Source organism: Danaus plexippus, chromosome 19 (assembly GCF_018135715.1).
Source record: "Danaus plexippus chromosome 19, MEX_DaPlex, whole genome shotgun sequence".
NCBI classification, from domain to species: domain Eukaryota; kingdom Metazoa; phylum Arthropoda; class Insecta; order Lepidoptera; family Nymphalidae; genus Danaus; species Danaus plexippus.
In genome coordinates, this window is record NC_083549.1 from 998,903 (window position 1) to 1,013,082 (window position 14,180).

The window sequence follows — 14,180 nt, forward strand, 5'->3', positions numbered from 1 at the left end:
GTCAATATATTACCCGTCATTAAAGAAAATGGAAAAAGTCTAACATTCATTAAATATTTTGGTGCTAAAAAAGCCTTCCAGCGCCATCTAGATTAGAAATTATTTATTTGAGAGTTTCTTTTAATTTAAGAAATACGTTAAAGAACTATCCCAGTAGTTATTGATAATGATAAAAATAATAAGACATTACTATCCCTATATGAAATATAAAATAATTATTTAATATATAAGCATCGTCAACATGAATCGCTCACATTTATTATTTTCGAACGAATGTGTCTGACCCACCATTAAAAAAAATTAAACGTCATTCGCTGTCAAAATGGCACGTCAGCAACAAGATGTAGATGAATTGTTCGATGTTAAAAATGCATTCTACGTTGGGAATTATCAACAAGCAATAAACGAGGCCCAAAATGTTAAGGTTAGTGTATGACTTATATTACAAAAGTTGAGTATTATTTTTTCAACTAAAGAGAAATATAAATCATGTTCCGGTGAGGATACATGACGTGTTTGACATTTGTTTTGATCATATTAGAAATTTTTAAACATGTTTTATGTTTTTAATATACTCAGTTAAAGAGTTACAGCCTACACGACTAAGTTATAGAACACTAGAGACATAAATTTTCAAATATTTTTTCTTGCAGCCCTCATCACCGCAAGTGGCCCTCCAGAGAGACACATTCCTCTACAGATCGTACATAGCTCAGAACAATTTCCGTATTGTCCTACAAGAATTGAAAAATGCTGATCCGATGCTTCAGCCGCTGCAAACGTTGGTTGAATATTTGTCCCCTGATTCCAATAAGCCTAATATTGTAGCTGACATTGATGCAAGGGTCTGTAATAACTTATGTTAATATATTAACTAATAATTATATTTAAATAAATATATCTATTAAGAAACACCAATAAATATTTTGTCGTTCAGAATTTCACATTTACAGCTTGAAATCATAGCAATAATGTTTTACAAGTCCTTAAATGACATTTCTATGTTCAGGTGCAAAAAGGAGTGGAACTAACAAATGAAGTGTTTCTGATAGTCGCCGCAACAATTTACTATCATGAGGATAATTATGAAGCTGCCCTCAAGTGTGTATCTAAACTGTATTATATATAGATACTGTATTGTAGAACTTAATCATATATATAAAGAGCAAATATTGTAAAAAAAATTAATAAATTGATGAGATTTAGATTGCATGTGTCAAAAGTACAATAGTATGATACTGTCCATAACATTCTTAAGTTATTACATAAATGTCCATTGTGTTTTATATCAAAAATTCAACAGTTTTTCTAATGTCCTTAAAAAAGAGGGTAAAATGTGTCGGTAAAACAATTATATACATATTGGTTTAGGTTACGGTACTGTAATAATTTTTGAACGACATGTGAATAAAAATGTGTTTAGGAAAATATTTATAGCAATATTTTTATAATTTTATAGAATATTGCACGAGGCGGAGTCGTTAGAGCTACGTGCATTCAGTCTCCAATGCCTATTGGCTATGAACCGACCCGACCTGGCCAGGAAGCAACTCAAGAAGTTGCAGGATATAGAAGACGACAGTACACTGACACAGCTCGCTCAGGCCTGGTTGAATTTGTCAGAGGTATAACTAGGAGATAGAAATTAATTTGACTTACTTAATTCTATATCAGTTTGAGATCACTTATACTGTAATGGCTGTTGGTAAATTTTTTATTCCTATACTAATAAGTTAAGGAAATTAAAATAATTAAGGAACTGATGAAATTATAAGTACAAAAATATAACATCCCAAAGATCAGCATATAGCAGTTTACAACTGTATGTCTTGATTATTTTTAATGATAATCAGTATTCATTAAGTCGATCACCCATCATGACATGTTTAAGGGAACACTTTCAAATTCCTCGAAAATCTATTTTATATTCATAACGGATACAGAGTTTTTATCATTGGCACTAGGTTAAGTAATTTACTTGACTTCTGTCATTTCAATATTAATGTGAATCATAAATGTATGTATCTACAGGGTGGTCCAGGTGTACAGGATGCTCATTTCAGTATAATGGAACTGTCGGAGCGTCTCGGCGCGCTGGGGGCCGGGCCGGCAGCTGCAGGGGCCGCCGCGGCCGCCTCGAGAGGTACCTCGTTTCAATATGGTCGATGGTAGTTAGGGGAAGAGAGCGTCTTATGTGGTACTAGACACCCACGTGGCTGAATACCACTTAAATTTCTCTATAATCTATGGAATGTTAATGTTTCATAGTATATTAAGAAAAAAAAACCCTAATAACTAATAAGTTTTTTCCCATATATTTGAAGCTGCATTATTCTGTCCAGGTATGTGGGATGAGGCGGAGCAGATGTTGACGGAAGCGCAGACCCGCCTGCCCCAGCAGCCCGAGTTGTTGTTGGGTCTGGGGGTCGCGGCCGCGCACGTCGGCAAACCTCCCGAGGTCACTGACAAGTATTCTTATCGATTGACATTCATTCCGACCCCACACTACACATTCATTTATAGTCAATGAGTAGAATTTTAAACGGCTACCTCTAGAGGCTGTGTGATAAACTAAAAAGAACAGTTATTTCCGCCAGAGGCGCCACTGTAACCATACACTTGAAGGTTTCAATTTTTCAAAATAACGCCATCTATGTCCAGTATCGTAAATTATCGAAGACACATTTAGTTATATGTGCAGCTGGTGAATATAAAGTAGTATAAAGATGTGAATATGATTGTCAGGTATCGGCTCGTTACTTCGCCCAGCTCTTGGACTCGCATCCTGACCATCCTTTCTCTAAGGAGTACAACGCTAAGACCAACGAGTTCAAACGACTGGCGGCGCAGTACCAACCCTCTGTTGCAAGCTAAATTAAACTATATCGAGATGTTATAAAACCTATAATTGTATGATTCAATATAATTTAGAAATTATAACCCTTCGTTTCCATTACACTATTTGTAATTATAATAATGATAAAAATATAAATATCGTATAGTCTGTGTTCTGACATCCGATTATTATTAGTCGGTGACTGATTTACCTTATTTAAGCTGTTGAATCGTTACTGATAATAACTCCTACAGCCAAAATATTCTATTCTTTCTTTCTGTTAAAATATTATATTCTGTTTCTTTCTCCTATTAAAATTCCATTCCATTATTAAAATGTAAGGGATTCACGGGTGTGAAATAAAAGTGAACTCTTTATAACTTATGTAATCCTAGTAGAAGCTGTAGTCGTAGTCTCCGTCGGGCTCGTCGTCGTCGTCGGTGCTGGTGGACTGCGCCAGGAGTCTGATCTGCCGCAGCTTCTCGTCCATGTCCGCAAGGTCCAAGGATTCCGTGCTCTTCAGATTATCCTCATTATGGACATTATCCCTGGTGGTGCCGGACTCGGGCTTGTCACCATCGGGACCTAATAGAGTTAAAAACAATAAATTTTTTTTAACAGAAACTTGAAGTATTAACGGTCAAACAGATGTTAATGACCTCTGATTTAATAACTCAAGTGCAACTTCTTAAGAAACTACCAACAAGTTTGCGTAGTTTGCGTACGGTTTACGTTACTGGGGGGGGGGGGGGATAAAAAGAGACAGGGAGGGGGAAATCTTGGCGCTCGAACGCACACGGGCAATCAATTGTGACTCGTAAGGAATGTTAATAAAGTTTGTCCTAAAGGAACAGTAACGATTCCTTAAAAATCATGTTCTTCCTGTTTTCATTCCAATATATCGAAGTTGCACTTCTTCCGCGCGGAGGAACTCCACGGACAATTTTTCTTTCTAGAACATTCTCACCTCGTGATGTCACGTCTCCAGCCCCCTCAATGACGGGAGGCGAGGTGTAAGCTTCTAGTTCTTCTTCCGTCCTATTTTCCTTCTCTAAGTTTTCTTGCTTCCGTTGTCGACGCCATGCCTTCTGAAGGTTGAAGCGTTCGGGTCTGATAGACAAAATGATTTTGAACAAATTGACATTGCATGACATATAAAGATCATATAATAATCGAGACAAAAAATAGAAACAACGTTGATATTTGTTCTGCTCTAATGTAAACTGCCATCAGTCAAGTTATTATAAGAGACTAATGAATATATGAATCACCGTTCCCCTTCTTTATAAACCCTTTCCTCAAGATTATGGATGTCGTGTCTTATGTCTGCTAGTAAAAGCAGCATAAGGTCCAAAGATCCCTTGGGACCTCGAGCTCCTCGGGGCCCGCGTTGTCCCGGGTCGCCTTTCGGGCCTTCCATCCCCGGTGGGCCAGCGGGACCCTACAACAAGTTCAAGTTTACATAATGCGAGTGCCAGTGTTGTACTTCCACCTTGCTTACTTACACGAGGACCTCTCTCACACCGGCAGTAGCCGCCCTCTAAGGGAGCCGTGGAATCCAGTACTCGATAAGCGAAACTCCTGTCTGAAAATGTTTACCGAATGTTTGACCACCGACTTAACTTTTAAAATGTAATGTTTTAAAAAACTAATTATGATATAAAATTTTTTAGTGATACTTTTATTACATCGCCTTAAATTTTCTTCGTCAGTATATCGCATGTCGCATTACAGGCGAACAGGTAGTGGGTTATTTATTTCTCTTTTTCAATCAGATTTATTAAATAAAAGTTAATATTGAAAACGCAATAAACCACTATTAAGTCAAGATTGTACGGTTATTCGAAAAATGTGTGAAAAGTTCAATATACATTGTCATCTTATAACCGCTTTCCCCACTATATCCTGGTAACCCAAATGGTAATGATAATATAGTAAATATTGAACAGTACACCTTCTGTCAGCACGGGGTTCTCTAACAGCTTCTTCAAGGCAGCCTGCGTGCTGTGGAGCTGGTCGTTGAGCTGCTTCACCTTCCGCGAGAGCCAGGACACGGTGTCACACGGAGCGTAGCACCGAGAAGATGTTCGGACGAGGGGCAAAGGTTCCTATGGTAATAAAAACATATAATTATCGCTATTTAGCAATAAAATCACCTTATAGAAACTTTTTGCTATGACCTGAGGCATAGAAATATCATCGTGTAAGATATGGATAAAAAATGTTATTAAGTGTAAGCATTTCTGGGTGAAACTTCAACTCTTACCGGCATCCCGACAGCCACAGACGGTACACACTTTCTTCCATCGATGCCGACACTATACGGCGCGTTACACTCACAGTGAAAACCGCCGGGGTCGTTCACACAACGATGCTCACAGCCGCCATTATTGATGGTGCATTCATCTATATCTGAAATACGAATGTTTATTCAGTAGCTACCTAAGTACTCCTAACATCTAAGAAGACTTCTACAAACAATAGTAAGAATTAGGAATTATTATCTGTTTGGAGACTACTGCAATGCAAATATTTCACCTTAGAAAATATTGTATCAGCAACATTAACACAACTTCCTCACACAAAATAGGCTTTGACGAGATAACCCACCTACACAGTAAGGCTGCCTTTTCCGATTGTAACTATCAGCGTCGAACCTGTACCCAGGGTGACAGGAACACCACACACGCTGCTCCTGAACCTCACAGGCCTGCTCACACAGGTGGAGACTACACGCGTCCACAGAGTTACGGATACAGCTGATGAAGAAACGTCATTTACTACAATTACAATTCAAATATTCCATGGACCAACATTTAGGGAAAAATGTGGGTTTCTTGGATTGTAATCTAATTAAATATTACGTCATTTTTACTTATTTAACGTTGTGATCTAACAGTGTCTCAGTCTTCATAGTTTTATTAAATTATATGATCTGACTCACTCACCGTCCAGCGATGTAACTGTAGTCTTCACAGCAGTGTAATGTGATACACTGAACGTCAGCCCCTTCCACGTGACAAGTCTCTCTGGTACGAAGCAGTCTGTCTGTAGGACAGGCCGAGACTAGGTCCACCCTGGGAATTAAAATTTGAACACTAACAATATTCTATTTGTTACGGACAAATCTACTATCGGAGCCCACTGAGCAAAGGCGTCTTCTTACATGGAGAAGGTTAAAGCATTAATCACCACGCTTGCTCCAGAAGGGTTGGCGATTTCAATCTTATAATTTGAAATAATAAGACCACGTTTCCTCACGATGTTTTCCTTCACCGTCTGTCAGTGGCGTCTAAATACTTTTAGAAAGTACATATGAAAAGATCACATTGGTACTTGCCAGGTTTCGAACCCGCGCCCTCACGTGTGAGAGGCGGGCCTTTAACTCCACAGGCCACCCCCACTTGTCTATGATTTAAAAAAAATCCTTTTATCCAAGTTAGACGCAAGCGTCATAAAGGTATTGAAGTCATAGTTTGGGATTCGTCAGCCTTACTCAGGAATCGAAATAGTTTTAGGATGAATGAAAAAACGCCATCGGAGCATCGGAGCTCTATAAACACTAAAGAGTTTATAAGAGACATCCTGGAGAAATACCATGATGACGTCATTACATCACTACCAAAAGACAAAGATGCCCTAGAGCTAGAGTCAAGGCTTTAATGGCATAAGCAGTTTATGATAGGGGCACACAGTATCAGAGTAGGGTTAGGATCAAGTGAGAAGGCCCAAAATACGGATATATTGAAGTCTTTTATTCGGAAAGACGAGAATGATAAATATAAGATCCATGCAATGAGTTAAGAGATGCAGAACGAGTGGTTCGACATAGGAGATTTTTGTATCCCATTAGCATTAAACTGGCGCCCCTTAATTCATGATTGGTCACTAGCACTGCTAAAATTTTATCTCAAAGCGTTCTAAGGGATGCGATCTTCCTGATCAGGGTCACATAGTAAGATGGGGTAAAGATACCGCAAAAATTGCTATATCTGCTTGAAGGCTAATGCTGGTGGGGTGTAAGGTAATGATGTCAATACTCACGTTGACTCACGATAGGGTTTTAGAGATCATACGTTTAGCGGTTAGTCTTTCGGTAGCCAGAGCGCCAAAAGAAATAACAACAAACCAACGATCAATAGGTTTATTAATATAAAATCCCAGAGGATTTCTGTGCGTCGACGTCTAGACCAGTCATATTTCTGTTTTCGCGAATTTTGTTAATCGGCGCATTATGCTCACGGTTCCAAACGAAACCAACATCACTGACAAACTAGGAATAGGTTCGTCATAAATTTGAACGCGGTAGTATTGGAAGCGAAAGGTATAACAGCTAAATCTCTCTACAACCTACTAAAAGACTTGGACCTGTCCCGAACTAACGTACTTCGAAGGCAGCCTTGGTGGGTTTGTTTCAAATTTGTTAAGGTAGAGAGAGGAGCTTGGACGGTGGAGGTGAGCGTTTAACGCGCTTTAAATAGGGTCCCCTTAAACCTGCACCTGGGTCACAAGTCTCAGGCACTGTTAAAGCTCCTCTCCCTGCAACGCGATGGACCCGGCACTCGCACAGTGAATCCATGGAATGCTGGGATTTCGACTCTAGTTTGGCTTTTCACCTTGTACCACCTAAACACCCGTTATTATTATTTTGAATTCACTTTTAAAGAATGTTTTAAAACAACCAATTTCCGTTTATCATAAATAAGTAATTGTAATTTGTCATAAAATACTATTGAAGTCTGCTATAGAGCACTCAATATTTTAAAGTACATTCACGTTAAGGTGACCCTTTACCAAACCAAAAGCTAATATGTAAATTTAGTAGAAAATAACAAAAATATATACATATATTAGATTACTATCAGCCATATTATATTCCTTAATTTATATGTACATAGATGCTTGTTTTCATTATATTATTATTTAATTTTGTTTGTTTGTTTGTTTGTTACATTTTGTTTTAAGAATGAACTAGAAGAACTCAAGTATATTTAGACAAAAGAGACGAGATATCGAAATGATGTATGTATTATATTGTGTTGTAGGTATGAAATATGATCCCAGCGAATTGTAATAAAAAAAAATTTATCTCGAATAAAGCTTTTTCAGTCTATGAACAGCCGGACGCCTGACGTTATGAAACATTGTCCTTATATCTAATCAGTAATTAATTTACTCTTGCTACTGGGAAACAGTGACGTCGCAACTGATATCTTTTTACACATTGTTTGCATTAGCCAGGACTGTACACTTAGGAATTGTCCGTTTATGAAACATAAATAAAAACTACAAAAATATAAAACACTATAATTATGAAAATGTCAAAATATTTATTATTAAATTAATTTCACTACCACGCCATTAATCTGTTTATAAGAAAGCCGTAACGTTATGAACGTCTGCCAAACAGGAAATAAAGTGACATGTCACCCGATTAGAACATGACAACTTGTCAAGCGTCATTCTTATTTCGACATTCATATTTTAATATCATCTCGTCACATTTTTATTAATATATAAAATACTTTTTTTCATTTAAATAAGAAAAGATATATGTTTAAATATGTAAACGGTCTGAATGATTAAATATTCGTGTAAACTTTTTCCTCATCCTTATTATAACAACGTTCGAAATACATATATTCCTTATTTATTATCAATAAGCATTAACAAATGCTTACGAAACACAGTATACAATTGATATTTGTAAAATGTACAAAAATGAAAATCGCTTAAAAAACTATGCGATAATAAAGCACAGAAATAAAAAAATAAACAAGTATATAGTATGAAGGCACTTCACAAACGACTCTTGTTCGAAATTTGAAAAATGCAACGAGTTCAATGCTCTGTAGATGTTGTAAGATGCAATTGTATTACGGCTATGTGGGCCCTTCGATATTAATAGTGTACTACTTGGATCGTATTAATTGGGTAATGGGACTACCGATACTATATTAATTGAGTAAGATTCATTTTTGAATGCATTTTTTTAGTCTTGGATAAAAGCGTTTATGGTGAACATTGTACTTAATGAATGAACTATTTTAATTATATCGCGTATAGAGTTACTGGAATACATCGTAATTACAGTAAGCCTATATAAAGGTGCTCTTATTGAAATTATTAATAAAACTGATTTATTTAAGGCATTTTATATACACATGTGTATTTTAAAAAATATTGTTTTTATTTTGTTCATTAAACATTTTGATAAAAGCAAATTTAAACATTTTTCTAAATTTTATGATTATAGGTTTGTATAAACTCGAATGTATTACATATTACTTATTTTATATTAGTAAGACTACTAAGTGGATAATTATATGATGAATTGGGTAAAACATTTCGACTGGATATTTTATTCCATATCGATTCCTGGCGATTAAATTACAAAATAAAAACTATAAATACATCACACGAACATCCGTTTCCGTGCGTGTTTCGGCAGACGTAGGTAGGTAATAACAATGGTAATGTTAACTCACACATCCAGGGCGTCGTCATGGTAACCGTCCTCGGCGTAGTATCCTTCATGTAGTCGCCCGAGTACCAGGAGCGCATGTGTCAGGAGGAGCGAGGCCGGTGCGAGCGGCGCGCGCATTGTGACTGCGGCCGACATGCGTTCACCCAGAGTTACCCAAACTGTTCACTCTATCTTTATTATAATATACATATATTACACATCACTGTGTGGGCTTATCAAATATTCCTTCCTGATAACACTCGCGGTCCTTCGCGAATTGCAAGCTGCATTATTGTTGTTAATTGTATGTGATTTAGTTTTTTCCGCCTTCTTTTGTGTTGACTGTTGCCATTACTAAGAATCTATGTCACCTCGGTCGTTTGCATGGTAACATATGCTTGTACAGACATCTAATTCATATTAAGTGTATTGAGTGCGTGTCCATTATACTATTTGTACCTTGGAATACTATTGCTTGGGAAAATTAAGCTAAGAAAAATTCTTAATATTGTTTTAAAGGACAAAGGTATAATAAAAAAAATCACCGTTAAATTGATGGCCTCACGAAAAAGATATGCAGAGTGCTTTATAAAAAATAAATAAAAGTTCCTTTACACCAAAATTAAATAACATTTTTTTTATTAAACGTTATTTTCTTTATCGTTATTCCTATTTAATATGGAAAGTACTTATAAAAATGAAAAAAAAGTCATCTGTTTTTGTGTTACATCTTACCTATGAAACTGCTAAATTTGTTTGTCAAATTACATCAACCAGCCTCATTATATAGTAATTATTGTTATAATCTATTATTATGTATTTATTTATTATTGAGGTTCTTCCTTCAATCCAAGGCTTCCTCTTAGTTCTTGGCTATCGTGAACACAACGAGAACACACCCGACATACTTATTTGCGTGCTCAGTGCAACGTATTAACATACTGAATAAAGTCATTGTATTAATGTAATTCTTAATTGATGTCTAATAAACAACTAAGAATAATTTTAATATTATCTTTATGTCTTTATAAGAAAAGCTATCTGTCCGTCCGCATTGGAATATTATTATGTAGAATTTAATTGATAACAGACTTATAAAATATTCTTAAAATTATTTATTTTTTATTTTTATTAAGATTATTTATAAAAGTAGACCAAGTCGACAGCTACAACTAGTACATAGTAGGTACTCATAATGTTAATAAGAATAAATATAATTAACAATATGACTTATGTTATTTAATACTATTCCAAATTAAATATTAATTTTTTTTTTTGAATTTATTTGAAACAAGATAGGTTATTATAATGAGGATAAGTTTTAAAGGTAGTATATGATGAATGCAGCTCACGTCTGTAACATAAATCTTTTCATCAGGTAATTATATTTGAGAGCAGAATATATTGCTCTCTCTTTTATAAGCAAATATAAATAATAAATGTTCATTTTAAAATATAATATTATCTTTAGTTTGGGCATCTCTGCCTTCGCCTAGCGTCGTTCCAAAAATAAAATTCGGTTCTAGTCAGGGACGGCGCTGTTTAAAATTTTTATGTAGAAACTCCATTTCTAAGAAATAATTAAGTAAAAATATTTGGATGTTGTATATGAATTGGAATTTTTTAATATTTTTTTTTAGACAGACGCCATACATTTATCTAAAATATGATATGGAAATCCATATCACAGTGGTAATAATTAACAATTATATTTAAAATATGGCAATACCGTATTATTATTTATAAAAGTCAACGACTTTACTTTTTTTAGAAAAAACGAAAACGTTTTGAAAAAAGCGTTAAAAATATAAATTAACATTAAAAATTTTAATTTAGTTAATAGGAATTTTGCGTATATGTTTAGTTAAATTTTGTCTTTAAAATATAATATCAAATGGTTACAGCAATACGTCATAGCGTATGTTTACTCTAGTCCGCTCAGGGTCACTCGATTGACACACTGAAGCCACTGTGATATAGGCCAGTCAACGAGGCAAGCTACGGTTAAAATACAAACAAACTATTAAAAATATATGTTTAGATATATTTTAAACAAATACGGACGCTATAAGTTACACTTCGCGACTGCAGTTGCCACTAATTATATATCAAAAATTAATACGAGAAAAGGTATATGATTTCTATAAAACTACATAGTTTTAACAAGAGTCAAATTGCCCAAATGTCAAATAAGTAGTTAACTTACTTTAATATATTTTTTTAATAATAGAATTTTGTACTAAGTGTAGCTATTTATAATAACTTTTGTCTTAGTCTTTTTTTATTATTAAATATTATGTATAAAATTCTTGTGTCATAATCATATAATAACTTCAACCGATTATAATGACGCCAGGTCGTAAGTTTGGCAGAATTTAATTTTTCTACCCTGTAAGTGATAAAGGTTGTTAGCATCAAGCATCACTTACGAATTTTTTTTAAGCTTTTAAGATGTGACACTTAAAAATTAATTTATATAATCCTATATATTACAAATCCACAAAGATATGTCAGAAAATTAATAATGTTCAATCCTAATTGATAACTGTATTTTAATCAATAGGAATTCGAGAAATAAAAAAGATGATATATAAGTATTATAACAAAATTTCTATTTTATTTTCGTTGCAATTAAAGAATTATAAGAATTTTTTTAAAGTATCGAAAGTACGTCTATAGTTTTCGAACGGACCCGATTTCGTGTGACGTCACAATGTTACTATTTTTTTCAGTTCTCAGCTGCAAGTGTTAATAACGTTATTGTCGTCAGTATAATTAAAAATATACGGAAAATGTTAATTCTGAAAAGTTTTCATCCTTGTGGACAAAACGAACTCAATAAAAGACGTTTTTAAATTATAACAATAATACCGCTAAAAGTTATTTTCTTTTTGTGAAGATTATTTTTATTTTCTGATATAGAAATGTTAAATATAGAGATCAAATGAAAAAAAAACGTATGGATAGTATATTAAAAACACTTTCAAATACAGTACTAATTAAACCCTTTAGTTTTTAATAAGTTTGAAACAAAGTTTAATTTTTAAAATTGAAATTTAAAATGTGTATAAAAATATGATTTATTCCTCTCTTTCTCTCAACTGATCAATTATCACGGCAACAGTTATTCTCGTCAGTCATCTACACTTATTCCTTATTATTATCTTTATCAATTTCTCTCTATTGCCAATCCTAAATCCAAACAGACAAAGTCGCGGGTAGAAGAAATTAGAAAGTATGTCATAAAAGAGCTTTTTATTTTCAATGGCTTTTGGAATAAAATTCAATAAATAATATAACTGCCATCTGTCAAAAAAAATTGTACGCTGTATGATTGAAAACTTTTAAAAGCTTCCACTAATGTCCAACAGATGTCTCTATTACTAATTTCAAAAATAAGATCGGAAATACTTTACAACAGCCATTATGATCATTTTTTGGTACTTTATTGTGCCTTAAATATTGAATTCTATATAGGTCGCATATTAGTTGAATAGAATATATGATCGTGACAGAACGCCTCTGATAAGAATTGAGCATGTGGCTAAGAATATACTAAATCAGTAGAAAAATAAAGTTGAATAGTCTTACAATTTTGTTCTTTATTTTTGAAATTAATTCTTTTTAAATTAATATGTTTATAAATCGTTGTTTATAAGTAATAGTTAATAACAATGTTTATTTGCCGAAATAGTTTTTGGTTGTAAGGTACATAGCAGATTGTGCAGCAAACTGCAAATCGTAAGTTATAAACTAGCGTATGTCATTGTAATTTGTAGCATGTTTAAATAAAAAAATAATTGAAAATAGATCTTAATGTTAATAAGACGAAACTTCTCAGCATTCCACGAATCCACCGTGCGGGTGCCGGGTCCATCGCGTTGCAGGGAGAGGAGCTTCAACAGTGTCTGGGACTTGCGACCCAGGTGAAGGTTTAAGGGTTTAAACTTTATCCGTATGTATTTTTTTCATAAAATTTTATTTTTTAAATTGGAAAAATGGAAGGTAGTGTAAAAATATATTTTTTTTATTTAAATATCCGTATTAAAGTTGAATAAGTACAATAATTCTATTAAAAAATTTATAATAACGTTTAAATTGTTAGTCACACAAACACGATGAGTGATAATGGTAAGTACATAGTTAAATGATGCGAGCCGCAATGTAATGCGACATGCGATAGTGGTACAAAAAATTTGGTTCATGTAATTATTAAAGTTACACATTGAACTATAAATAACTGTGTTATATTTTACTACAAGATTGAGAAAGGTTCATTATTAGGTATTATATTACGCGACTGAAAAGAAACATAAAATTATGTAGATTCATTGTTGTTTTTTTTTTTTTTTTAATTAACAGTTTTGCTACGTCTAAGTTCCTAATTTAATGAAGACAGAAGTGATGTTAAAATTAAATTATAACAAAAATGGCTGAATTAAAAAAAAATACAAAAAAAATCTCCTTGCGTATAGCGAAATCTTTATAAATTATACAAGGGCGGTGATCAAAAATGTTCTCGATTCATTTCCCATTCTTATATAATCCTATGAATTAAATATTTCATTGATGACGTATTTTATTGAACGCCAGTCGGAGACGGAACAATTCTGTGATATTGTTTTTTACTGCGAGATCTCGGTGTAAATTTTAAATTTACTTTGAAAACACTTTAAAACATTTCAGGTAATTCAAACATTAGGAAATCATGATTTGTAAAACTAGAAAATATCTGCAGAATAAGGCTAATGAGGTACTTCTGTAATACCTATTATGTATTTGTAATTAACTCTCAAATTTTTATAGACTCGCGTTAAAATACGAAAAATATATTTTTTATGTTGTACTTAAAATAAACACTGCTAGGCTTGATTTGTC

The 14,180-nt window shown here is 33.8% G+C and overlaps 2 protein-coding genes across 2 annotated transcripts; one reads left to right on the top strand and one right to left on the bottom strand.

Annotated features, from left to right (window-relative positions):
• The first annotated feature begins 284 nt into the window (after positions 1–284).
• On the top strand, positions 285–2,940 carry LOC116767986 (coatomer subunit epsilon). Its single transcript, XM_032658592.2, has 7 exons — positions 285–424; positions 654–845; positions 1,010–1,101; positions 1,460–1,625; positions 2,032–2,143; positions 2,343–2,458; positions 2,746–2,940. The coding sequence occupies exons 1-7, from the start codon at positions 323–325 to the stop codon at positions 2,872–2,874; spliced, it is 909 nt and encodes a 302-aa protein (XP_032514483.2). The 5' UTR covers positions 285–322; the 3' UTR covers positions 2,875–2,940.
• A 267-nt stretch (positions 2,941–3,207) lies between these two features.
• On the bottom strand, positions 3,208–9,653 carry LOC116767985 (collagen and calcium-binding EGF domain-containing protein 1-like). The gene is made up of 9 exons (XM_032658591.2): positions 9,325–9,653; positions 5,785–5,913; positions 5,447–5,595; positions 5,103–5,248; positions 4,791–4,944; positions 4,342–4,421; positions 4,108–4,277; positions 3,804–3,946; positions 3,208–3,421 (listed from the first exon to the last, which is right to left on the bottom strand). Exons 1-9 carry the CDS (start codon positions 9,456–9,458, stop codon positions 3,228–3,230), a joined length of 1,299 nt encoding a protein of 432 aa, XP_032514482.2. The 5' UTR covers positions 9,459–9,653; the 3' UTR covers positions 3,208–3,227.
• Between the last annotated feature and the right edge of the window lie 4,527 nt (positions 9,654–14,180).

What these genes read in the sequence shown, in the direction of transcription:
- LOC116767985 (XM_032658591.2), bottom strand. Translation starts at nt 9,458, where the DNA reads ATGTCGGCCGCAGTCACAATGCGCGCGCCGCTCGCACCGGCCTCGCTC. An exon ending in CTGTGGCTGTCGGGATGCCG is followed by an intron (nt 4,945 to 5,102) that starts GTAAGAGTTGAA and finishes TTATTACCATAG; the next exon opens with GAACCTTTGCCCCTCGTCCG. An exon ending in GGTGTGAGAGAGGTCCTCGT is followed by an intron (nt 4,278 to 4,341) that starts GTAAGTAAGCAA and finishes AACTTGTTGTAG; the next exon opens with GGTCCCGCTGGCCCACCGGG.
- LOC116767986 (XM_032658592.2), top strand. Translation starts at nt 323, where the DNA reads ATGGCACGTCAGCAACAAGATGTAGATGAATTGTTCGATGTTAAAAAT. An exon ending in TAGCTGACATTGATGCAAGG is followed by an intron (nt 846 to 1,009) that starts GTCTGTAATAAC and finishes TTCTATGTTCAG; the next exon opens with GTGCAAAAAGGAGTGGAACT. An exon ending in AATTATGAAGCTGCCCTCAA is followed by an intron (nt 1,102 to 1,459) that starts GTGTGTATCTAA and finishes ATAATTTTATAG; the next exon opens with AATATTGCACGAGGCGGAGT.